This window comes from Dermacentor andersoni, chromosome 4, assembly GCF_023375885.2.
Source record: "Dermacentor andersoni chromosome 4, qqDerAnde1_hic_scaffold, whole genome shotgun sequence".
NCBI lineage: Eukaryota > Metazoa > Arthropoda > Arachnida > Ixodida > Ixodidae > Dermacentor > Dermacentor andersoni.
In genome coordinates, this window is record NC_092817.1 from 2,715,057 (window position 1) to 2,741,921 (window position 26,865).

Sequence of the window (26,865 nt, forward strand, 5' to 3'; positions counted from 1 at the left end):
TGCTCCGCGTCAATTGCTAACAGACCGTGGCCGTACGTTCTTAGCCAAAGTCATTGACGACATCATGCGCGCCTGCTCAATATACAGCATAAATTTACCACCTCCTACCACCCTCAAACGAACGGCCTCACTGAGTGTTTGAACCGCACCCTTACAGACATGCTATCCAAATACGTTTCAGACGACCACCGTGACTGGGACCAGGCTCTACCTTACATTACATTTGCGTATAACTCTTCCCGTCTCGAAACTGCTGGCTTTTCGCCTTTTCACCTCTTGTATGGCTGTGAACCGACGCTACCACTGGACACTGTGCTTCCGTCCACCACAGCTTCAACTAGCGCTTATGCCCGTGATGCTATTGCCCATGCTGACCATGCTCGCCAACTTGCGCGCACTTGTCTACAAGTCTGAAGGCAAACAAAAGCAACGCTACGACCTCCATCACCGTGATGTCCATATTGTGCCCGGCACCTTCGTGTTGCTTTGGTCACCATCACGTCAAGTTGGCCTTTGTGAAAAACTGCTTTCCTGCTACACAGGCCCATATCGCGTGCTTCGCCAAGTAATCGATGTCACCTACGAAATCGCTCTAGCCACGCCCACTACGTCCTCTGCTGTGACAACCAGTGACATTGTCCACGTCGCCCGACTCAAACCCTACAACTCTCCACGCGCCTTGGATATTTAACAGCACCGTGACGGTGCTTTTGCCGCCGGGGGGTAGTATTACGATATCATCGAGCAATGCTCAAGGGACGAACTGCCGCGAGAACGACGACGAAGTGGGTCTGTGCCTTCGGCGCGAGCGAGTGTCGGCCTGGCGATCTGGCTCCAGTGTAAATGGCCTGTATATAGCCTTTTTAATCTGTGTCTTTCCACACATAACAGTATTTTTGGCCACCAGACGCGTTCTTGTAGCTTGCGGAATGTGGCTCATTGGCCGGTGTATCCTCCTTCGGGGTTCTCATCAGTGGCTCGCAGTATTTGTGTGCAAAAACATTTCGGAACCACCACAAGGTAACATTGTTCTGAATGGTCCATCTTCCACTGATGACGGTACAGTACACCATTGCATATTGCAAACATTGAGTTTGTTTTTGTGCCAGTTGTAGAGGTAATAATTGTTGCAAGTCTTTGTCCTATTGTTGCACTTTGGGCAAGTCTACTAGGGCAAAACAGATGTGATTTTGCCTGTTTCGTTCTAAGTGTTCGAGGAGGTCACATGATAAGGCATCAGCAATGTTATTCAAGACCGTGGCACGATGTCGCACGTTGAAATCATATTCTTGAAGCGTGATAATTCAACGGGCAAACTTGTGCTTTAGCTGTTGTTGGGAAAGCATCCATGTTAATGCAGAATTATCATTTACCACAGTGAATCTACGCCCGAATTGATTGTGTCGGAATTTGTCATCCACGCTCCACAGCACTGCCAGACATTCCAGCTCATTGGAGTAATGGTGGCATTTGGTGTTGGAGAGATTTCGGCTGGCGTAAGCAACGATCTGTTCGACGCCATCTGGATCGCATTGTACAAGTACTACCCCTAGACCAACTTGACTAGCATCGACATGCACTTTAGTGGAACAGTCATCATTGAACTGGCTTAATACTGGATAGATAGTCCGCAAAGCATTTTCTAACACGGCGCTCCACTCAAACTACACGTAACATGGCCAACTCCAATAAGCGACAGAATTCGGGTAGAGCAGGCTTAACTCCTCCACCCGGAAACCAAACTTTATCTGACCTAATCATATGGCAATGAAATTGTTGAAGCATCAAAAAGAAACTCGCCCAATTGACCGCATACGTTCAACACTTCCCGAAGCTGCCAGATATACTGGCCCTGCAGGAAACAGGGTCCGCGTCTCTATCCTTGCGGGGATGTCATGTGGCATCTGTAACATCGTTTACCGCTATTCTTATTAATAAAACCCTCTCCTTCATAGACCGAACCCCTACCAGGGGTCCTTTAGAAGGGGGAACCGAGTACACCGCTCTCAAGATTATCCCGTCCAACCCCACATCGGGAAAAGGACTGTTGGTTGTCAACATATACAGTCTCCCTAAAGATGAGGGCACAAGGATACCGGAAATTCTTGCTCAAACACGCTATACACATCGAATCATAGAGGGCGACTTTAACGCCCACCATACGTGATGGGGTTATATAAATAACACGCCGAAGGGCAACCTTATATATAACACTATGATGCACCACACACTTACTTTAATCACAGATCCTACTACAGTCGAAACCCGCGGTAATGAAATCCCGAGGGAACGAAATTCTCGCCGCAACGAAATATTTTCGGATCCCCAGCGAACAGCAATAGGAGTCAATGCATTTCCTATCTCGCGACAACGAAACTTTTTCTATAGCAATCCTTCATCAACGAAATTTTCTGAAATGACAGTCCGCAAATAATCTACTCATGTAACACTAGTTGTGTCCGGAAACTGCTCAAATGCATTCGTTGTGCACTTAAATTGCATTAACTACCGCCACAGCACACTTGCATGGCCGCCGCCATCATTGTTTACAATAAAAAAAGCCTCGCACCACCTCTCGTGACAGCGATGATGATGATGGTGGTCGTTCGCCCGTCGCAACGGGTGACTGCGCAGTGTCCGGGCCAAAAATGCAATTAGCATTTAAATGATACAAATAAAAAAAGACAAGAACCGTAGGCGATCTCGCAGTGAGCACATTTTATTTAATCCTGTGTGCCATTACAGCTTGTGCTAAATGCGGAGCGAAATGCCTGCGTGCGTGGCAGCCAAATCGACATCTACTACACGTGAAGGCTCCGATAACCCGTATGACGCTTTAGTATCAGTGGGCTTTGTGTACCGCCACACATGGTCGTGTGCTCAGTGTCGTTGGTGCTAGAGTGCGTCAATTGTGTGTCTCTGTGCCAATCGGACCATTTGCTTTGACAGCCTGCTAAGATGCCGCCTCCAGCCAAAAAGAGGAAATTTATGACACTGCAGGATAAGGCTCCAATTATTGTCCAAGCTGAAAAGGGCAGGAAGAAAATGGATATCGCCGAAGAATTTGGAATTGCGTGCAGTTCGATATCGACGAGTCTGAAAAACAAGGCCTCCATTCTCGGCGTGCTCGGAAATGGTGTGAGTGCGAAAAACAATACGGTGAGCGCTGCGGCTTTTCCAGACGTTGACAAGGCGGTGTTTGCATGGTTTTGCGAACAGCGTGCCAACAAAGTGCCGCTGTCTGGCAGAGTTCTTCAGCAGGAAGTGCTGGACTTCGCATGCATTCTCGGGCACGCTGATTTTAACCCTTTCGCTGTCACGGACGTACCGGTACGTCATCGCGCTTCCCCCCCACGGTGTCACTGACGTACCGGTACGTTCTCTATCGTGCGTTCAAAATTTCGCGCCTGAGCGCAAAGCAGGCGCTCCTGGATTGGCCACGCCATCTGTTGACTCTTTCTACAAGTTCGTATATTCGCCCCGACCTGTGTTAGTCCATGTATTGAAGAGTACGGTGCGACTGCCACTCCCCACTTTCTCTTTGCTGAGTGGCGCGGTGGCTCCGCGTTTGCTGGATCATGCGTCGCGCGCGTGTGGTTATGTGTTCAAGGGTTGTTCTGTAATCTCCGCTGGTTTGAAGGTTTTTATTTTTCTTCTGTTGGTGTGCCTGCTACGGCGCGTCAAGTTCAGGCGCACGTGCCGTTGCCTCTCCAAAAAGGGTGACTCGATTGCTGCTTTCGCTCTCTCGCCGCACCCTCGCTTCCGACTTGCAGCAGTAAACGTAAAGCCCTTCGAACTTTGTTTAGCCTTTTTCCATCTCCCTCTGTCTTCTTGATCACGCAACGTCCCATTTCTCTCCGTTGCGCGGGGCCTTCGTCTGCTCATGGGAGCGGTGGCTGAATTCCGATTCAGAATACGAGCCGAGCTCGGATTCGGACTCGGACAAAGTCGCACGAGAGGAAGAGGGTTCCGCATCGTCAGATTCGGATGTTGAACGGATTTTATAGTCAGGCTGATGATGATGATGATGTTTACTAACAACAGCTGCAGAACACTGAAATGTGTATATTGCATTGACTATGTTATTTGTATACCAATCATAATCAAAAATAAATTGCTATGTTCATTCCCTGTTATGCTCGTTCCCTGAAACCAAGCCGACACTGGGGGTGCGTCACGGCCAGAAACGCCCGACAGCGAAAGGGTTAAGGCTAGCCCTGGCTGGTTGAGCCGTTTCAAAGCCCGCCACGACATAGTGGCCAAAGTCATTTCCGGGGAGGCAGCAGCCGTCGACCCTTTGACAACGTCGTCGTGGCTGCTGACCAACAAAGAAGTATTGGACCAGTACAAGCCCTCGGACATTTACAACGCAGATGAGACGGCCTTATTCTACGAGATGCTGCCATCGAAGACCCTGGACTTAAAAGGCCAGAAATGCCGCGGGGGGAAACACAGCAAGCGGCGTGTAACAATTTTGTTGTGCACCAACATGGACGGCACAGATAAACGGCCACTGCTTGTAATCGGCAGAAGTAAGAAGCCCCGCTGCTTCAAGGGAAATTGTCGGCTGCCCGTACAGTACACCGCGAACCTGAAGGCATGGATGAACCAGGCCATATTTGGCAGCTGGCTCGAGGCCTTCGATACGGACATGCGGAAGGCAGGCAGATCGGTCTGCCTTTTTTTGGACAATTGCAGTGCCCATCATGTCGATGACGTGGAACTGGGAAACGTGCGCTTGTTTTTTTTTTTCACCAAACTGCACTTCCGTGCTGCAGCCGCTTGATAAAGGCGTCATTCGTAGCGTCAAGTGCGCCTACAAGGAGAGGCTGATTCACCATCTGCTGCTGAACCTCCAGTTGAAGCGTCCCACCGTAGTGGACATGTTCATGGCGCTTGAGATGATGGCCGCCGCATGGGTTGCGACGTCGCCAGCTGTAATAGCTAATTGTTTTAATCATGCTGGCTTCATTGCCACTCCGCAAGTATCATGCGCTGATCCAGTGGCATTGTAAGAAGATTCGCCTGAAGGTGCACTAGTTGTCAGTGCTGACGGCGCAGTGCCGCCATCGCTGGCCCACTCATGGATGAACTTTACGCCGTGACAGATGGTGTTCCGGATGGCCTCAGCATCGATGGGCTCATTCGTGTGGATGAAGGTGTTGTCATCCATGAAGAGATGAGTGATGAGGTCATCATAAGTAGCGTTTGCCAAGGTGCCGACGACGCCGACGACCACCAAACACCAAATCAAGAGAGGACTGCGAACCCGCGGGATGTGTTCAATGCCTTCGATGTAATTTGATCATTTTTCGGTGAGCATGATGACGACGTGGCAATGGACCACTTCTTGCAGTGCGAGTCGAGAGCAGTAAAATTACTGCAAGGCAAGGCTCGGCAAAGTAAGCTGACTGACTTTTGGCAATATAATTTTTTTTTTTTGCAGGCCAATTTCCTTTCCTGTCTTTTCTGCCTCATTCTCGCGCTAACGAAATTCCCGCAAAAGCGAAATGTTTTGCTTTCCCCGGCGATTTCGTTATTGCGGGTTTCGACTGTATACGAACGAGAGTGGGCACCTGTATGGCAAGAGACACCATGCCAGACCTCACGATGACAAGCACACATGTGATACTGAAAGCCCACGAAGTCCTGCCGGACACATTAGGCAGCGATCACCACGTGATTTAAACAATCCTAACGCAAAGTTCCAAAATTTTTCGGCCCAAAATTCAGACCCTCGTTGACTGGGATAAACTCCGCTCGTACGTCGCCGTGGAGGATACCACACCGCAGACCTTGGAGTCTTGGACTCAAAAGATACAACATGCCCTCGACAGAGCTGGAAAAAAGATTAAGAACACCAAGAATGCCCCCCAAGTAGACCCCCACCTCCTCCATCTGTGGGAGGCTTGTCGAAGCCTCTCCAAACGATGGAAGTGCCAGAGATTAAACTGCAAACTTCGCCTTCGTATCGCTGCAGTCACGGAGGAGGCTGCACAATATGCCACCCAGCTTGCTCAAACAAACTAGGCCAACTTTTGCGGCACACTGAAAGGAACGCTGGGCACAAGACGCATTTGGAACCTCCTGAGGGCTCTTCTCGATCCCACTTCCACCAAAACCCACGCAGACACTACTACTCAAAAGCTGATTTACTTAGAGGAGCAAAAGGGCATGGATATTATGGCACACATCAAAAATCTGTATATTCCACAGCCCATACCTACACATCCGAATGTAGCCCCTTTAACGCCCCCTGATCCAGACGAAAACCTGGATGCAGCTGTTGCACTGCCAGAGGTGAAACAGGCCCTTGGCTATATTACCAGGGACACTGCACCAGGGCCCAACTGGATAACGTACAGTCCTCCGAAATTTAGATGACACATCTTTGTAGGAGCTCACAGATCTCTTTAACAAAAACTGGCGAAAGGGCACACTGCCTGGCGATTGGAAACACGCCCAGATTAATCTTATTCCAAAACAGAGTAAATCCTTACTGCTTCAGAATTTACGACCTATCTCGCTCACGAGTTGTGTAGGCAAACTTTTTGAGCACGTGATTGTCCGGCGACTACAACCGCACTTAGAAGCTAAGCATTTCTTCCCCAACACTCAGTTTGGCTTCCGCCCCTACCTATCGGCGCAGGATGTCCTCTTGCATATTAAAGAAACCTTATTAAATCCCAAACAACGGACAGCCCGCAGCAGAGCCATCCTAGCATTAGACATACAAAGAGGAGGAAGTATGAAGTTATGCCCTATGTCCACAGGGTCTCGCACGGCCTGAAAAGGGTCGCGGGTAAATTCGGCATACAGGTTCTCTTTTCGGCACCTTGTAAGCTGTCCGGTCTGTGCAATTTAGCTAGACCTGATAGGAAAAAGAAAATCGAGTGCAGCACTAACCACAGGAACAAGTTTGTGCCTTGTAGAGCGAATGTCATCTATGAGATTCCGCTGAGTTGTGGCAACGTGTACGTTGGACAAACAGGCCGCTGCATTAATATTAGATTATTAGAACATGCCAATTCACTAGATGATTCTAGAGGACAGCATCTTCCTAAGCATTGCAAGACCTGCAGGCATGATGGCAAAGTTTGTACTCCACTTTTCGGCAGGACTAAGATTGTCGGACGCGCAAGTGATAAGAAAGAGCGTGAAGTAATCGAAGCTTTAGAAATTGCGAGATTAGGGCCGGATAAATGTGTTAGTGAGGCTTCCATACATTTGTACCGCAGGGAGTTGGCATTTCTGGGCTTGACTACATGATAGTGGCATTGGTCTTTGTGGTTTGTGCGCATGCGTTCTGTTGTTGGTAGGAAAGTGGCGTTGGAGCATTAAACCAGATGTTAGTCTGCGCCTGTGTCGTGTAGTTCTTTCTCTGTCTTGTTCTTTTTTGCTCAGTTTTTCGTTGTTCGCATAATGTCATACCAACTAGCCCCTCACCGTACGCTTCTAGAATACAAAAGGCCTTTGACAACGTAGGACACGACCATATCCTCAGGACCCTTGCCACCACAGGTTGCGGCCGTAGGATCTGGCATTATGTCAAAGCTTTTTTAGAAAATTGTACCGCTGAGATTAGATTAGGTCCACTCACATCGGCCGTTTTTGCCCTCCCAAACAGGGGCACACCCCAGGGAGCTGTCCTATCACCACTATTATTTAACATAGCCATGGCCCCACTCGCCGGAGAGCTCGCAGGTATCACTAAATTGCACCACGCTTTCTATGCTGATGATATGGCTCTATGGGTGTCACAAGGCTCTATTGGGGAGGCCCAAGATGTCCTACAAACAGCTATCAACGTTATCGTACGGCATGTTCGCATAATGGGGCTCTTCTGCTCGCCAGAAAAGTCCGAATTGCTCACTATTAAACCCCACAAAGGCGACCCAGGCATACACCTGTTCATACACGGTCAACAAGGGCATAAGGTACATAGAATCAGGATCCTTGGTCTGCACATCCAATCTAACCTAGGTGCGGGTTTTACACTGAACCTCCTCGATAAACAAATAAAACAAATCTCAGGACTGGTTCGCCGGATTGCATCACGCATTCACGGCCTGTCTGAAAAGGACACCATGCAAATGATTGAAGCTTTAGTGGTCAGTCGCCTTGCCTACCACCTCCCGTATCACCACCTCCCGTATCACCACCTCACTCAAAAACAAATGGATCAGACTAATCGTCTAATCAGGCGGGCGGTTAAGGCGGCACTGAGGCTGCCAATACGCACTAGCACTACCCGCCTCCTACAGACTGGTCTCTATAATACCGTCCAGGAAATCATAGAGGCACAGAGGAGTAATCAGCTTCTACGCCTCACCCGAACACCCACTGGGCGAAACCTACTTCGAACTCTGGGGTGTAAGCCAAGCGGCACGATCCTGATAGAAGAGCCGTGGTTCCCCATTCCTGTAAGACTCGCAGCTAACATGCAACTCAAACCAATGCCACGAAACATGAATTCGCACCGCTATCCGGGTCGACGTAAGGTGCGGGCTGATCACTACACCCGACGTTACCAAAATCGCGAAGACGTCCTTTATGATGCCGCCGCGGTCGGTCCGCTCAAAGGAACGGTCACGGCCGCTGCCATGACGGAGGACGGACGCATTAACATCTCTGCCTCGATTAAAACAGCGCGCACCGATGTGGCTGAGGGGTCGCATTAGCCCTAGCAGTGGCGCATGCGGCTGCGGACTCTACCGTTACAGAAATCTGCACCGATTCCCAAAGTGCATACTGTTACTTCCTTCAAGGCATAGCACCTAAGACGATCACACACATTTTGCAAAACATTCCTTTGCTTCCCCACCAGGTGACTATCGCGTGGGTACCCTGGCATGAGTGTGTCCCCAGGAATGAGTGCGTTAATGCGCATGTCCGAGGTCTTTCCCTCCGGACCCTGGACGACCACTCACCCAACCCTATGGAAAAACCAGGAGAGGGGATCTGCACCTACCACCAGATTACCACGTATTAGAAGGATGGCAAACGAGATTTACCTCCCCCTCACCATTCCTTTACCGCCCATCAGAGTTCAATCTGGCGCCAGATCCAGACCAAAGCATTTATTTCTCCCTATCTGGCACATTTATTTCACCCTGGTCTCCATAATCCACAATCTACCACCTGCCGAGCGCCCCGGGCAGATCTTTTCCACTGTCTGTGGAGCTGCCCCACGTCCATAGCGGTAGAGCCTATTCCCAACCCTTCCTTTTCCTCATGGGAGGCCGCTCTTCGGGCCACTTGCTCGGATGACCAGCTCTGGCTGGTGGACCGTGCTTGCCTAGAGATGTCGGCCAGGGGGCTCCCAGACGTCTAGGAGCCCAACCACATTTAAATAGATCCAATGAAGTTTTATCCATCCATCCATCCATCCATCCAACTACGCGTCCTGGTCAAGGTAGCTGCGATCGAAGCGAAGTGTGGAATAAACCTTCACAAATATGAGGCCATGCCTATTACTCAAATGATATTGCGCAACAAAAAACTACACGGACGTAAGAAAGGATGACACACCAAGCGCTTGGTGTGTCGTCCTCTCTTACGTCCGTGTAGTTTTTTGTTGCACAATATCATTTGAGTAATGGATTACCAGCTTGCCCGGAATGCTGCTCCCATGCCTATAAATTACTGAACCTGTTTCAAGCATGTTGGTGTGGGATATTCTGACACTGCCGCTATGTGCTTCGGGAGTGGCTGAATGCCGTCAGGGGAAATGCTAAGTCCAAGGTACACTACCTTAGACAGACCGACCTGGTACTTCTCGCGGTTTAAGCAGAACCCTGCCTCATAAAGTCTGTACAGCACTTCATCCAAACTGTGAAGATGTTCGTCCTCGGTGGTGCCAACAACCAGGATGTCATCTAAGTAGACCACACATGCTTGGTCCTTCAGAGGGCCTTGGACTGAATTCATGGCGCGCTGAGATGTACAAGGGGCCGTTTGCAGCCCAAACGGTATTAGATTGAATTCACACAAGGCCGACGGAGTGTGAAAGGCTGTCTTGCACATGTCTTCTTGAGCGACGTTGATCTGCCAATACCCTTCACGTAAGTTGAGCGACGAAAAGAACCTGCAGTGGTAGACTGTGTCAATAGCGTTGTCAGTGCAGAGCAAGGGGTATGAGTCGGGCATCATACACTTGTTGAGCGGCCTGTAATCAATGTATAAATGCAAGGACCATTTTTCTTCCGCACAAGCACGCCGGGTGCTGCACACGGACTTGATGAAGGCCTAATTATGCCCGCGGCAAGCATTTCGCGTACTTGATCGGCGATCATGGTGCGCTCCCTTTCTGCGTATCTTTTCAACGGCATGCATATCGGAGGGTGGTTCCCCCATATATTCGATGCAGAAGCATCTTAGTGCCCTGGAGATCTGCAGTAGTGTCAGCGAGCACCGCTTGATGGTGAGCCAGTATTGAACTTAAGGTAAGTGAACTAAGCAGCTCACCTGTCAGCGTTGGCAGCAGTGTTGCAGTAGTCTCAGTTGATGCAGGCTGGATCTGTATGTGGCTGCGATCGATGATGACTTGCAAGTCGACGGCCAGTAGAAAACCTGTTCCACGAATCATGTCGGCAGGCAGGTCCTCAAAGACGGGAATGGCTGGCAGAAACTTTGTCCCAGCTATTGTCTGGACATAAACGTCGAGCATGCCCACTGGCATCACACTACCTCCTAGCCTGTGGATTGGAGACTGTCCACGGAGAAATGGTGTCGGGAGCATGACACTGGGGTAGGGCCGTCCGCTCGGCACCGGTATCGATGAGTGCTGACAAGTCACCTATTCCTTCGAGATTCACTGGTAACAGTGGAGTTGGGAAGGCCTGGTATTGAATTCAGGACTGCGGCGATTGGTGGCATTCCTTGGTGTGGCGTCCAAGACGTCCACAGGCAAAAGCAGCCCCGGCGCACTGAGAGGGGTGGGGCATGTCCGGCCTGTGGCATCCCGAAAGGGAGACAGCATTGAGTACATTGCTGCAGTTCCGCGGCCTTGTGAGCAAAAACCAGAGGTGAGATCTCGGGAGACTGAGGTGACAGGATGTCAGCGTGAGTAGAGTCACACAGTCCGTCGACCATGTGAGGCCGCAGTCGTTGAGAAGTTGGAGCTTATTGTAGATGTAGTTGGTGATGTCTTCACTGGGAGGAGTGTTGACCTGGTGGCAATGCTGAAGTCGCTTGTGGTATGGTATGCGAAACAGAGCCCAAGGGAGCATATACAGAGTCCCTTGGCACCAAGGTAGTTCCCATATATCAATGGCAGTTCAGTCGGTGACCTGAGCTGTGTGCACGGTTGCAGACAGCTTGGATTGGAGCGGTGGTGAGCGCGCTTGCAGAAGCCAATGTAGTAGAAGCAGCGGGACGCAGAAGTGTGCGTCTGCTCCGCAGCACGGTGTTCAACTGCAGGTCGTCCAGCAGAGGTTCATTGGGTGGCTGTGCCATTGTAACGCGGTCAAGGAGGCATAGAGACAGCACCCGTTCATGGGCCAGCTGTTCTATTCTTTTCCACCTCCTCTTCCTCCTCTTCACTCTTCCATGAAAAGCTGCCGAACCCTGGTGCCATTCTTCTACCTCACAATACTTACAGTGTGTCTGTGAGCGGCGCAGAAGGTCTTGAAAGTGGCGATGCCCAATGGGTGCGGTAGGAAACGAGTTAAGAGCATTTGCATATTTTCCTCACAACACTATGTTTGGGCCCTGCTAAGCTAGAAAAGCAGCTTCCCTCTGGCGTAAAGCAAAGTAAGGTGCGCACTGCCTGAATTACACTAGGTTCCATGCCTTGTTTCAGACATTCTCATCCCAAGGTTGACACGTAAAAAAATTCCCTTTTCTATTTCTAGGTGAATTAAAAGTTTGGCACTGACGCACTGGTTTCAATATAAAGTTCAGAGGAAATTTTAGTGCTGGTTCATAATTATCGTAGGACCTTACTCTGGCCTATTACATCATAAACTTTCCATGTTGGTGCATGTCTCTGTGAGTCAATACCTCCATGTGCTTCTTAATCGTGTAGCAGTTTCTACAACTTCAATGCATTGTGACAATACATGCAGTCCCTTGATGACTGTCTTTTCTGCAATCAATTCTTAATATGCAGGACACTGACCATCTTAGGATATTTGTAAGCAGTGAATATTATGAAGTCAAGCCATACAGTTATCGTGCAGGTATATCAGCTGATCAGATAAGAAACAAATAAGCTTCGCTTGGTTAAGTCACAGTTAGGTTTCTGGTTCTCCGCAATGAAAACACGACAAACCAATGTCCTATTCTGTCAATTTTGTCGATTCAGGATAGCAAACAAGTGTGCCACCCATAATTTTCTACTGACTGGTAATGAACCTCCAACCTGTGGTAGATGTGGTGAGAGGCTGACCATCCTGTACGTCCTCCTGGAGTGTCAGAAACTGGAAGCTTGAGAGAAATATTTTCCACTATCATATTGCCGTCTTATACCTTTTCATCTGTTAATGTTTCCAAACCATTTTTTTTACACCAAAGCAGTTCTAGATTTCTTTAATGGTGTTGTGTTATATGTTATTAGCCCAAGAAGTTTGCAACGCGCCCTCTTGGCCAGAGGATGCTGCTGCGATAGCAGTGTTCTGTATACCACATGCCTCTGGGTGCTCGAGTTTCAGGGGCTCTTTAAGGCTGTAGTGCCTCTTGGGAATTTTCACCACTGGCATATATGTCACTTTTGTATTCGTAGCACACGTCATTAACCATTATCATAATCTTATAACCCATGCATTTTGTGCACATTACAGTGGCTGTTCTTAAGGACCCTATATGCCTCTCGTTAGCTTGGTGCTCTTTGGCCACACTTGGCCCTTGCACCAGAAAACATGAAATTCATCATGATCATCATCATGACTACTATGAGTGCATCTGCAGAGTGCATGATACCATGTGGCTGTCTTCCTCTTCTCCCCATTTCTTTTGTTTGCTCATTCCTTTGCATAGCCCTCGTCACTCCTGAGAAACAGACTTGCTGTCTTGCTTGTCTGTGGGGTTTTCCGGCAGCTGCATTATAAGGGGTACCATCAACAGCAAAAGCTTATGGGACGCAAGGTCTGCTAAGAAGCTGAATTCTGGTGAAGCGGGGTCATGCAGCCTTGAATTAAATGTTCCAACATGTAGTGGCTTTCGCCACCTACGCAGCGATTCACTAAATTGGAAGTACCATGCCTTAACACTGCAGCAATTCACATTTGCAGGAGAAACGGTATCCCGTAAACTTTTGCTGTTGACTATACTCTTGTGCGGCTGCACTATAAAGGGTATGCATATACATAGAGTCCTGTAGAGGATAAATGGGAGCCTGAGAATACTAAATTATATCTAGTCTTGCACTATAAGCAATTATGTTACAAGTGGTCTGAACAGTAGTGTTAGGTGGTGATAATACCTTGGATCATTACCACTCCTTTCAAGTGTTGGTGTCAATGTTTTAGGTGGCAGGCTCATGATTCACTGCTTATTATTATGTTTTCTTCTTTAGAGAAGAGACGGAGATTATCGAAGGAGAGGTTGTTGAGATACAGATCGACAGGCCAGCCACAGGAACTGTAAGTTATTCTGTTCTCCCACCTGTTGTTTCTGCCTGTCTGAGTGCTGTTTAATTTCACACAGGGTGCAAAAGTTGGAAAGCTCACCCTGAAGACTACAGAAATGGAAACCATCTATGACTTGGGTCAGAAAATGATAGAGTCTCTCACAAAGGAGAAAGTGCAAGCTGGGTAAGCTCCCTTTAATTTTATGGAGTGATGCAACTTGATGTATTTGTTTTTAATGTTGTGGGTATGCTGTGCCACAGCATATACGACTGTATGGCAGTTTAGTGATTGCAGCAGGAGCAGATGTAATACCTCGTCCTGTAGGGGGAGTGCTTGCTGCCTGCCTGGACTCCAGAATACCATGAGTGGGCTAGGTGTAAAAAGAGGTGACACCACGTTTTTAGTCACTCTTGTTAATCTGGTGTGCCAGTTTCTTGGGTTTGATCCTCTTGAGAAATCTATAACATTTGCTTTTGGCATTGCATTGCAATACTTGGCAGCGCTTGGCAGAGATGGTGCTTAAAGTTCACACAAGAATAATTCGCACTGTACGCTTCTCTTGTGCATTCCGACCCATGATGCATTGATAATATGATGGTGTACTTCCAGTTTCTACATAAATGTTCCATTTGGCATAGGTACAGTTGCCAACCGATTTTTCACATGCCTGACCTTTCAGACCTGCTCAATTGCTGTATTTTTACGCCAATAATCCACATAGAGAAACAAAAATAATTTAATAGTAAAGTTGGAGAGCAGGTTATATCTGAATTTATCGTATCTGTTTGCGTAGTGATCGAACACGTGTAATGATTGCACCCCTGAATTTTGTCGTCCAGATTAGATTTTTTTCTTTCCTGCATAATGATTGCTCCCTGAACTTGCCACAGCGATATGTTGTGTGTCAAGTCTAGCTGACAATACTCGTGCTTACCATCTGTTGAATGCTGTGCGAAAGACTATTCGACACTTACCAAGGGGTCTGCACTCACAAAACAGATTCTTAAGCAGATTCCCACATTTCATTCCTTTCATCACTTTCTGTACTTCCAAGAAAAAAACAATCTACAACCAAACTTGCCTTGGCTTTATTATTTGTAGGCGTTATAATGGTTGTGGACAACAACAACAACAACAAAAAAGGTGCCTTTCAAGCGACAACAGTAGACACATTTACATTGATACGTTAGAAGTGTATCCTATTCACACGCGGGCACTTGTAACACAGCTATTTGCCCACCCTTAGCTGAAACATGCCATATTAGGATTGTAGTGAACACAAATGCCACAGTTTTCGCAGCATGCCTGTCATGTGTTTCTATGCCACTGGCAGCTGAGTGCGCCTATTTATTTATTTATTTATTTATTTATTCAGAATACCCCTAAAGGCCCTCTCTCAGGAGGGTATTAATAGGGGGAAGGGTGCAGCAACGCATACAGATGTAATAAATGAGTAATAAGTCAAGAAAAAACAAAAAGAAAACAGGAACTTATAAACAATAATAAAAAAAATATAATACAAGGCCAATGAGATTGTCGTAGTACCAATAACAATCAGAAGTGTACAAAAAGAGAATACAAATCACAAGCACTCAGGCCATTAATGTTTAACAAATTGGAAAACAACACAACACATGAACAACGCCGGCCGCCATTTTTGTTGGGGTGTCCCGCACTGTTGCAATGGCAGCCACCTATTTGTTGACCTGTTGTTATCCCTTAGCAAACACGGGACGGAAAAAAAAATGTTTCTTTTCGCGGGAAATTTGACCCGCGTAATGATCGCATCCCTGAATTTGCGTCAATTTTCTTGACAAAAAAGTGTGATCATTATGCGAGTAAATACGGTATAACAACAAGGATACCTGGCTGAATGTAGCCGTCTGACCTGATCATTTTCCAACATCATGTGACATTAAGACCTTACTAATGCTGTCTCATAACACATGGAAGCAATAACCCTCTTGATAAGCTTGGTGTGGGCCGAGTCAAATGGCAAAGGTTCCTTGCCTGAGCATAGATAGCATGCCCAGCAACAGCAGGTCAGGCAACTTGTCTTTACTAGGAACGTCATGCATAAAAGAAAGCCTTTTGCCAAGTTGTTCAAACTGCGCTAGAACTTCATCTACAGTGTTAGTGGTAGTCGCACAAGGGTTAGGCTTTAAAATAGCTAGAAAGTGATCAACATACCTAAATACCTTAAGCACCTATGAATTGTCAAGGACTTGAGCCATCTCTTGCTCAATGGCAGATAGCAGGGTGCATGCTTTATTGACCAGCACATGTGTCTAACATGTTTTTGTAGACCAGTGAACAAGCCACTGCACTTGGTGCACTGCCTGATCCAGTCACCAACTCACCCAGCAAGCTGGGCGAATTGGTGACTGAACATATTTCTAGGGATGGGCAGCACAACCCAGACGAAGGACAACAAGTCATTAAATATACAGAGAATGTGATCATGTGATGAAGTGACACAAGTGGTGAAAGGGTGTCAGCCTATCTTGCCATTCAAAAACTCCGTTTCTTTGTCATGCAGAGAGATAGAAGTCTGGCTGACGCATGTGCCTGAGTTGACATGCATGAAGTAGGTTTCCAAAATCTCAAGGTTGATTTGATTTCCTTTTTTATACAATATTTCGGTTTTCTTGAACAAAGGTTTGCATGGGCAATTTTGACAATGCGCGGCCAGATTCGAGCCTGTTGCATTCCTTATCGCACCTTGGTGCTCGCTAATGTGGATGTTAAGGCAGCATCCCCTCTGCCCAAAGTACTTGTTGCCGCACGAAAGTGGAATAACATAGACCACTCCCACCGAGCATGCTACGAGCTGCCCTTTGTGTTTGACGCGGCAAATAGCCTTGGATGCCTGTTTAGGTCTATTGAAGCGATTGCAAATCCTGTTTAATGAGTTTTTAGCTGAAAAGGCGACTTGAACACCATATTTTATGGGTGTCTTTTTTAACCCATGCCCCATCTGATGTACAGTGCTCACGAAATGAAATGCGTCAATTTAGGGCTAAGTAATGCGCATACTTTCGCTTCAACCGGCTGCAGTTCGTGTCACATCGACGTAATTCTGGCGCGTACACTTACATCGGAGCCCTCGTCACCATTGGTGACCAAATTCCTAGCGACATGACATTGTGCTCTCGCGTACTTTGCACATATGTAGGATTGTACTAAATGCTCCGTGTCCTATTTCAATCCGTGAGCACTGTACATAAGGGATGACTGCAAACTTTTTTACCATTTAGATCTGTTTCTGGGGTGCTTCCCCTTTCTTTATTTTTTTCACTAGCCCTTCACATATTGATATCACAATGGATTTAGGAAAACCTGCCTCCTCTAGATGAGTAAGCTGTTGCGAAAAGCTCTGATTGGTGAGGTGGTGGCATGACTTTCTAAGTGCGGAACCTAAACACGTCATAGCAATGCCTCTTTTCACTAGTTTTGAGTGTGCCAACGCATAGTTTAGAATTGGTTTGCTTGTCCTGGGGTTATATTGCCAACAAATATGTTCTGCTGTTAATCTTAACTGTAAATCCAAAAAGTGAATTTCATTATTAATCGGCAGTTCACGAGTAAATCTGAGACCCATTCCTTCTTTATCAAAAGCTGCGAGAATAACGCCAATATATTTGGAACTTGTTTGAGAACGGATAACTACCAAGTAGTTATCAACAAACCTAAACCACTTAATCATAGTTCCTGCCAAGATGCTCTCGAGTGCCCAGTCAACACTGCTGAGAAAGATCTTCCTAAGAATTGGTGCGACCTGAGAGCTTTTGGCTGACACCCTTTCACCACTTGTAAGCATCACATCATCACATGATCACATTCTCTGTGTATTTAATAATTTGTTTGAAAAAATAAACCAGTTGTTAGTCTGTGCTTGTATTGTGCACTTCCTTTTGTCCTTCGTCTGGATTGCGCTGCCCACCCCTAGGAGTATGTCCGGAAATCTCTTAGGTGTGTAGTGACCGGCGGCTGGCTGCAACATGATCTTGGCTAGTGGAGAGAAATACTTGATGCCTGTCAACTTGGTGTTAAAACTGACAGAAGCTGTTGTGCCTCCAATCTTTCAGCGACATCATCACCATCGATAAGGCCACTGGCAAGATCACCAAGCTTGGCCGTTCCTTCACGCGTGCTCGAGACTATGACGCCATGGGACCTCAGACCAAGTTTGTTCAGTGCCCTGAGGGCGAACTTCAGAAGCGCAAGGAGGTTGTGCACACTGTCACCCTCCACGAAATAGATGTCATCAACAGCCGAACACATGGATTCCTTGCTCTTTTCTCGGGTGAGTGACAGGCTAGTCTAGCAGAAAAGTGGCTTCTTCTATTGACATTACTCTCATGTGGAAAATATGGGTGTGCCAATAACGAATGGTGGATATCTAATGAAATATCGAATCGAATATCAAATGTTAGAAAATTGAACACAATATTTTATGGTTACAAATTTTGTGCAAAAAGCATGGGGCTGCTTATGCTCAGGAGGCTATTCACATTATGTGACAAGAATCTTGCTAGCCGTCAGTAACATAGGTACCTAGGAATTGAGATGTATGCTCTACTCGTATTAAAGGGGACACCTAATTAGTATTCCAGCACCGATAACAGCCCAGTTTGTATACGAAGGTGTGGAAAATATTTTTTATACATAGAATGTCTTTCAAACATAATCAAGGGCTTTTTTCTCTCTGAAGCTAAAGAAATAGTGAAGTTGTCCTAAATACCAATGGGGGTTTTCAGTTTAATAGTGGGCCACACTGTGCTTAATGACAATGTTCTATTGCTTACAAAGTTTTGCTTTCCAGATTTATTCCAGAAAACAGGAAGGCTTTTTTCATCTTTATGGCAGGTAGTTTCTGTGGGTGATCATCAGCTCGTTAAGACCAGTCTGCATGACAGACAAAAGCAGGCGCATTGTGTGACTCGGCACCGCTCTGCACAGTACTGGCGCCGATAGTAAAGGGTCCCCCCCCCTCTTTCCCATCCTTTTCGTTCATGTAAATCGAAAAGCTAGTCTTTTGACAGGTTGCTCAAAGCTACAAAACGAGACCGTTGTGTGCCTACGAATGGTGTTTGGAACAAGTGACCACTGTACGGTGTTTTGCAAATAGGGCAATCGTGAACAATGGTCATCTGGTACACTCACTTTCGCTGGCTGGCGAGGCGGTTTGAGGGTTGTGGGACTGAGGGTTGTGCAATTGCTGTGAATAGATGTTTGTTGATTCGGTATGAAATCGTAACTTTAGATGCCGACACCAGAGGACGCAGCTCTGATTAGGCCACATGGGCTTGACATTGTGGCCAGTGGCATGGCCTTGACGAAAATTTGCCGCCTGCCTGTGTGATGATTGGCTGCAAACCATTATGGAAAGCTTGTCACTGCAGTAAAACCTCGTTAATTCAGATTTCACGGGACCAAAAAAAATGTCAATTAACTGAATCTCGAGGGCATCAAGAAAACAATAAACATACCTGCCAAGCCTCCTGGATTACCCAGAAGACTCGCAGATTTGGCGCATTTCTTCCAGTTGTATGGTTGACAGGAAAATCTCCCAGAAATTGCAGTTGCAGGCTGTTTCTGTCCGCGTCCAGCACTTTGTCAGGCCACATTGGTGAAAAGAATCCAATCCACTATGGAAGTTCGTCGCGCATAGCATTGTTAAGAAAGTAGTAGGGAAACATGTGCTATTTCGTTAACTGCAGCTACACGCTGATGAGGTTGTTCGGTGCCCTAGCGGCCCTCATTAAGCTAGCAAGCAAATGCCACGTTGCGCAACTAACTAGCAACACTTGTGGGGATGCATGACTCTCACGCGTCCCCTGATATCTTGTTTTCCCGCATAGCTCCCATCTCCTGCAGTGCGGCTTCGCCGTGTGGCCTGGCGCCCGCGGCGGTCAAAGTGGTACAAGCGCAGTGTGAGAGATGGCGCGAGTGTTGCGCTGCTGCGGGGTTACTTGGGTGCGGGCAAGACAAGGCGCTCTCTTTGGTGTGGGCCGGCGAGCAGCGCGGACGTGCCGCACGTGCGCTGATCCATGCCTCTGCGAGACCGTCTCGCGTGGCCGCCTTCGAACGCGCCACCATTCGTGTGACCATACACGCGAACGACCAGGCGTTGGGATCCAGCATGGGGCGAACATATTCGCTCGTTATCCGGTCGCGGTGAGTCGGACTTCCTAGATTTGTCCCGCGCCCATCGGCATGTTTGTGGATAGCAACTCGGCTAGCAGGCATTGATCTATGAAAGGTGCAATAAATGCCCTTGTGATTGTTTGCACTACTGGGTCGTCGTTCCTTTGTCCCAAGAGTACGGGGGTGAGGACCCCACACACTATATCATTCTCCTTGGCCACATGAATGACCACCAACTCTCTTCCCTTCTAGTACAGTTATCCTCAGCATCAGCCGCTCTGGTGTTGCATTTTCAGTCGTGGCTTTAAGCAAGGTGTGTGAGTGCAAAAAGTATTTTTAACGTAGTGCACAACCAAAGTGACGCTGGGCATTTTTTTGATACCACAGAGCAATGCAGAATGTGAGCGGCAATTTACCATCGTGAAAAAGATGAGGACACAGTGCCGCTTGTCCATGCGTGATAAGACGCTGGAAAACGTCCTCCTCACAAAATGTGAAAGAAATGAAATTTGTTACAATCAAACATTACCTGAGGAATTTTTAACACCCTCCGTGGTTACTTAGTGGCTCAGTAAAACTCTACAATTTAATTAAATGTTAAAGAATTTTTGAAGGCAAAATCAGCAAATATGAAATGCTTGCAAAAGTGAGACCTTGATGTTAATGTGGTCATTTGTAAATCTGTAAATAAAATTGTAATGAAGTTTTTTCGGTACTTGAACATATTGTTACGTGTAGCTGTAGCCCAATGCTATATACAATTTATTCAGAGGAAGCTAATGGACGGCCAAAATGGCGACGCTATATAAAGCGGCTCCACGTCGTCTTCCTCCTCTTCAGTGCAGCCACACTGTGGTGGCTGTTTCGTAGCATCACCCCTGGCAGTAGAAGCACCATCCTGGTGCTTAATCTACACATCCGCAGTGAAAGGTGTATGGTATGGCTTTAGTCTCGCCACGTGAACGATGTCACTTGCAGCTGACGATGACGCTGAGAGGTCGGCGGGGACGAGACCTCATACGTGACATCGGTCACTTGTTGCACCACACGGTATGGGCCGGTGTAGTGCGACAGCAGCTTTTCGGAAAGGCCCACACGTCGAATGGGTGACCAGAGAAGCACCAGAGAACCTGGAGTAAAGTGCACGTCGCGATGGTTGCAATCATAGAGGCGTCTCTGATGCTCCTGTGAGGACTCGAGACGGGTGCGGGCGAGCTGGCGCGCGTGGTCGGCATGTGCGATCGCGTCGCGGGTGTATTCAGTGGCTGAACGTGTGGCCGAGGGCAACAAAGTGTCTAAGGGCAACGCAGGTTCTCGGCCATATAGGAGATAGAATGGTGAATAGCCGGCGGTGTCGTGACGTGATGAATTATACGTGAACGTCACATATGATAAGTGAAGATCCCAGTCGTAGTGGTCGGTCGCAACGTGCTTCGAAAGCATGTCGGTGATGGTCCGGTTGAGGCGCTCCGTGAGGCCGTTAGTCTGTGGGTGGTAGGACGTGCTGAACTTGTGCTTGTCGAGCAGGAGCGGAGGATGTCCTCGACGACTGCCGACAGAAAGCTGCGGCCATGGTCAGTGAGTAATTGGCGCGGAGCACCGTGCACTAAAATGATGTCATAGAGCAGAAAGTCAGCACTGTCGGTAGCACAACTTGTCGGAAGGGCTCTGGGGATTGCGTACCACGTAGCATAACCAGTAGCGACGGCGACCCATTTATTTCCGGAGCCCGAGAGAGGAAATGGTCCAAGCAGTTCTAGACCAACACGGAAAAAGGGTTCCGGTGGGATGTCGATCGGCTGGAGACATCCAGCTGGAGGTGTGGAGGGCTTCTTCCGGTGCTGACAGCGCTCACAAGCGGCAACATAGCGCCGCATGGAGCGGGCGAGACCTGGCCACGCTCCTATGCCGTGACCACTGGCATCAGTTCGAACTTTCGTTGAGGCAGATGGGTCAAAGTGGGCCAAAATTGGAGGCGTGGTAAGGAGAGTAATGAGCTGCGAAAAAGATGCAGCATGGTCAGGTCCCCAAGAAAATGGGGCGTCTTTCTTCAAGAGGTCGGTAAGGGGACGTGCGATGGTCGCAAAATCCTTCACAAAGCATCGGAAATAAGAGCACAGCCCTACGAAACTACGAACGTCCTTGGTAGACTTCAGAACAGGAAAGTTCGTAACGGCACAAATTTTGTCCGGATCAGGTCTCACGCCTCGAATGTCCACGAGGTGGCCAAGGACGGTGATTTGGCGGCGAGCGAAATGACATTTTGACGAGTTCAACTGGAGACCGGCGTCCCGGAACACGTCAAGAATCGCTGAAAGACGGTCTAGATGCGTGCCAAAAGTGGGCGAATAAACGATGACGTTGTCCAGGTAGCACAAACAGGTGGACCACTTGAACCCCTGAAGCAAAGAATCCATCATTTGTTCGAAGGTAGCGGGTGCATTACAGAGACCGAAAGGCATCACCTTGAACTGATAAAGGCCGTCAGGGGTAACAAATGCAGTCTTCTCTCAGTTCATGTCGTCGACGGATATCTGCCAGTAGCCGGACCGTAAGTCGATAGAAGAAAAATAGGTGGCACCGTACAGGCAGTCTAGAGCGTCATCAATACGTGGCAAAGGGTACACATCCTTTTTTGTGATTTTGTTCAGGTGGCGAATCGACACACAAACGCCACATTCCATCCTTCTTTTTGACAAGTACGATGGGAGAAGCCCAGGGACTACAGGAAGCCTCGATAATGTCCTTTGCAAGCATCTTTTTGACTTCCTCTTGGATAACAGCTCGTTCGGACGCAGAAACACGATATCGACGTCGGTGAATAGGGTTCGCATTGCCAGTGTTTATGCGATGGGTCACGACAGACGTTTGACCTAAGGGTCAATTGTCAAAGTCAAAAATGTCGCGATAGCCTTCAAGAACGCGTCAAAGAGCTTCAGCTTGAGCAGGTGTAAGGTCAGAGGAAACCATCTTCTCAATGTCGACGTCAGTACCGTGCGATAACGTCACGGTATGGGCTGAGCTGTGACGATCTTCCATTGTGAATGGCTTGATCTCTTCATCCTGCAAAGCGCTAATTATAGCCAATGAAATCCCCTGAGGCAGAACTTGCGTGGTTAGCGTGAAATTGACAAGGGGAAGGCAGGTGCGGTTGCCAGTAATTGTCAGCACAGTGTGCGGCACGGTAACACCACGTGTAAGTGTAACTGCCGGAATTGGTGTGACCACATAATTACCGTCAGGTACAGCTGGTGAGGACAACAAGTCGACGTGTGTCACAGAGTGGGGCGGTAGGGTAATACAATCCATGCAGCTCAAACGGCTTGGAGGCGGGTCCACAGGGTCGGCAAGAAGAGGCAAGTCAAAGCGAAGTGAGCCAGCCGAACAGTCAATGAGGGCAGAATGATTGGCAAGGAAATCCAGACCGAGAATGAGTTCGTGAGGGCAATGTTCGATGACGGTGAAGAGAACGAAGGTGTGTCTCTCAGCAATGCTGAGTCGGGCAGAGCACATGCCAACAATAGCGACAGTCCCTCCGTCGGCGACTTGTACAACTCGGTTCGGGGCAGGCGTCAGAACTTTTTTGAGCCGACGGCGAAGAGCAGCACTCATAATGGACACATGCGCCCCGGTGTCAATCAACGCGCGCACGGGAACATTGTCGACGAGAACGTCCAAAAGATTCTTGTTTGTGGGTAAGATGAAGCGAGGATTTCGTGCCAATTTCGTCATTGCAGCTTCACCTCCAGAAGCTGCACTGTCTAGTTTTACGGTCGGGGGTGCGGCGAGTAGGTCGGAGAAGGAGCATGGCGTGACGGGGGCGAACGAGTTGACGACGGGAGGGAGAAGGTGAGCGAAAGTAGCGGGGTCGTGTCAAAGGTGTCGCAGAGTCAGATGATGGAGCGGGCATAGAAGGGGCGAAGGAAAAAGGGCGAGGATGGTAATCAGGAGAATAGCACGTCGGAGAAGTCTAGCGGCTGCGGCAGTGGCAAGCGACATGTCCAATGCGTCGGCAGTTAAAACAGATCGGCTTATCGTCCACGGTTCGCCATTCGGAGGGGTTGCGCTGTCCATAAGAGTAAGAAGAGCGTGATGGGGACGTGCGTGGAAAAAGAGGTTCTGAGCCTATGGAATGAATGGATTGCAGGCCGACGTTGGACAACTCTTGACGGACGACGGCTTGGATCAAGGAGATTGTCACCGGAGAATGATCAGGTGACGGGAATGAAGGGGCCGCCGGTTGTGCCACTTCGACCTCACAACAAATGATGTGGGTCAAGTTGTCACATCGCGACGGCTGGTGGAAGAAGTCATCACAGGATGACATAGCAGCTGTGTTGGGAAGTCGCGTGATGTGCTGGGATACCCGGCGGCTTTTAGCATGCTCGAGACGGCGGCACTCCTTGAGGATCGTATCGATGCTGGTGACGTTCGTAAACACCAGTAAATTAAAGGCGTCGTCAGCAATGCCTTCGAGAATGTGATTAACCTTCTCGTCCTCAGACATGGTCGGGTCAGCCTTGGCACAAAGGGCCAAGATGTCGAGAATGTACGACACGTAGGACTCGTTCGACGTCTGTACACGTGTTGCAAGGGCTTTTTTGGCATTGACTTGGCGACTGAACGGATTGCCGAAAAGGTTGCGGAGCTTCTCTTTCAAGAGATCCCAGCTCGAGATCTCCTCTTCGTGAGTCTGGAACCGTGCAAGTGGTGCTCCGTCGAGGTAGAAAAGAACGTTCGCAAGCAGAATAGTCGGATCCCACCTGTGACTGGTGCTGACACGTTCATATAAGCGGAGCCAGTCGTCAACATCAGGACTGCCGACTCCGTTGAAAACACCAGGATCCCAAAGGGGGCAAACGGCGACGTAGGTCGGGGCTGCAGGCGGAGACGGTTGTGTGGATGAAGTGCTGCCAGCAGGAGCCGAAGTTGCACTGTAGCCGTTGCGGCCGCTGCGAAGCTCCATGACGGGTACGGGGAACATCCACCTCCACCAAATTAATGTTACGTGTAGCTGTAGCCCAATGCTATATACAATTTATTTAGAGGAAGCTAACGGACGGCCGAAATGGCGACGCTATATAAAGCGGGTCCACGTCGTCTTCCTCCTCTTCAGTGCAGCCACACTGTGGTGGCTGTTTCGTAGCAATATTGAAAACGAGCTCCACCACTGGAAAAGTTGGCACCTCCGTCGACGTGACGTGGTATGAGGGATCACATGGACACCACGGCCGCGTCGGCTGCTTCGGAAGCGCCAAAGCAAGCTGAAAATGAATGTTTTAAGTGCCACCGGCACTGTGGTTCTGATTAAGTGGGGAGGTTTTCCCACTTCATGTGTGTGCTTGACAACACTTGAAAGCCTTATAATACAGTGGAATCTCGATGATACGAATCTCATGGGGTCACGAAAAATATTCGTATTAGCCGAAATTCATATCACCGAAACAATTAAAACCAGCTAAATTAAAGAGTCGGAGGTGAACTCACTCAGGCACACGTACGTAAAAAGCATTTATTTCTTGAAGAAAAAGTCTCTAATGTCCTTCTGCTTCTTTTTCTTTGTCAGGTCACTTGGCAGACTTTGTTCAAATCCATAAAGACGCGTGCACGTATCGTCGCTGATTTCATCCACGGCCATAACACGCCTCAGAACTTCGAGCGCGCAGCGTTTCAGCCGCCGGTGGTGGTCCTTCGCCATCACCCACGTCTAACACAAAGAACGCGGCCCGAAGCACAGCAGCCACTCCGTCTGATGGCACGTGGAAAAGGAGGAAAAGCACAAAAGCAACAAAAGCGCCACCGCTTCAAACTCTGCGCCCAGTCGCGGCCTCCAAGCTGTCCGGTGCCGCGTCCGCACCTCCGCACCAAAAGAGAAAGGGAGAAATCGCGTGACTGCGCGCTATTCTCATTCGCGGCTGTCGGTGGGGCGGCATTTATTAAATGCTCATATGCTGTGGCCTATAGCTCACAGCACTGTGCAAAAACATGCTTGCAGAGAAAGTGAAACATTGTGTGTGAACATACATGCAAGACGTGCACTTGGTCACCACGAAACCCGTGCGATCGCTGTATTGAGACTTCATTCCGTTATGCTCCATTTGGTTATACAGACAGACCACTATAAAACACATTTCACATAGTTCGCATTTACCTATCACGCAGGAAGCTGGTTCGGGGGACTCCATCACGGCGACTGTGCGCAGTGGTCGTTGACTGTACCAATTCGGTAAAGAGATAGTGTCTGGAAACCATCCTATGCTTTCTGTTTGCCCAAGATTATTACTTTTTCAGTAAAAAACTTCTTTTGTTTCGAGAGTACTTACAGAAATGTCCAGGAGGGCTCCCACAAGGTGTTTTTATTGAGTGCCGACAGCCAAGCCTATGAAGAGTGCACCGCATCATTCCTGATACTACAATCGAACCTCGATCTATCCAACGGTGTAGTAATAACAAAATATATAAGGTCACGTAAAAAAAAAATGCGTAAGCTTGTACACATCAATCATTGAACTAATTGTGGCGCAGTAAACAGTCGCCTGAAGCTTCACACAGTCTTATTTCTTTGGCTGAAAGTACTGCAGCAGTATACCCTTTTCTTATTGGAAGCCGCGTGCTTAACCATGGCGTCCTCAACGTAGTCAAAACGATCCACGAGCGATAGGCTGGTGCCTTTTGTTAAGCCGCAGTAGCTGCGTAGAAGGCTCAAAGCAGCTACAGCCTCAGTTGAAGTTGGGAGCGGGGCAACATCAGCTATTGTGGGATCAACCCCAGCAGTGCCTTTGTTTGGCCACTACTTCCGCTGCAGTCTCCACGTTCATCAGTCGAAGCATTTTGACACATTGTCAATAACACAGTATGAAGTGGCATCTGCCATGGCGTCTGAGTGAGCCCAGTGAATGCGTGCTGTCACGCATCTTTGTGTAAGCAAGCCACCATTTCTCGCAAGGCGTGGCAGGTGCAGATTGTGGCGCCGAGGTAGAGTCAGTGCGGCAAATTCAATATGTCATTGACATTGTCGAACTACCCAAGCAGCTGCATGCGTATGCCGCTACGTTCAAATGGCGCCCTCTGTGCAATCGACGTGTGCAGCTATAGTGCGCAGCAGTTGGGAACGCCCGTCGTGGCACCGCTATCTTCGAGGTGT

At 48.4% G+C, this 26,865-nt stretch overlaps 1 protein-coding gene across 2 annotated transcripts in view; it reads left to right on the forward strand.

The window, feature by feature from the left end:
• Positions 1 to 26,865, forward strand: part of rept (RuvB-like helicase 2 rept) — a 79,782-nt gene that overhangs the window by 12,011 nt on the left and 40,906 nt on the right. For both annotated transcript variants that reach the window (XM_050182744.3, XM_050182743.2), the window contains exons 5-7: positions 13,517 to 13,583; positions 13,648 to 13,754; positions 17,660 to 17,877. In XM_050182744.3, the coding sequence (XP_050038701.1) occupies positions 13,517 to 13,583; positions 13,648 to 13,754; positions 17,660 to 17,877 (392 nt within the window). The remainder of the gene's footprint in view (positions 1 to 13,516; positions 13,584 to 13,647; positions 13,755 to 17,659; positions 17,878 to 26,865) is intronic.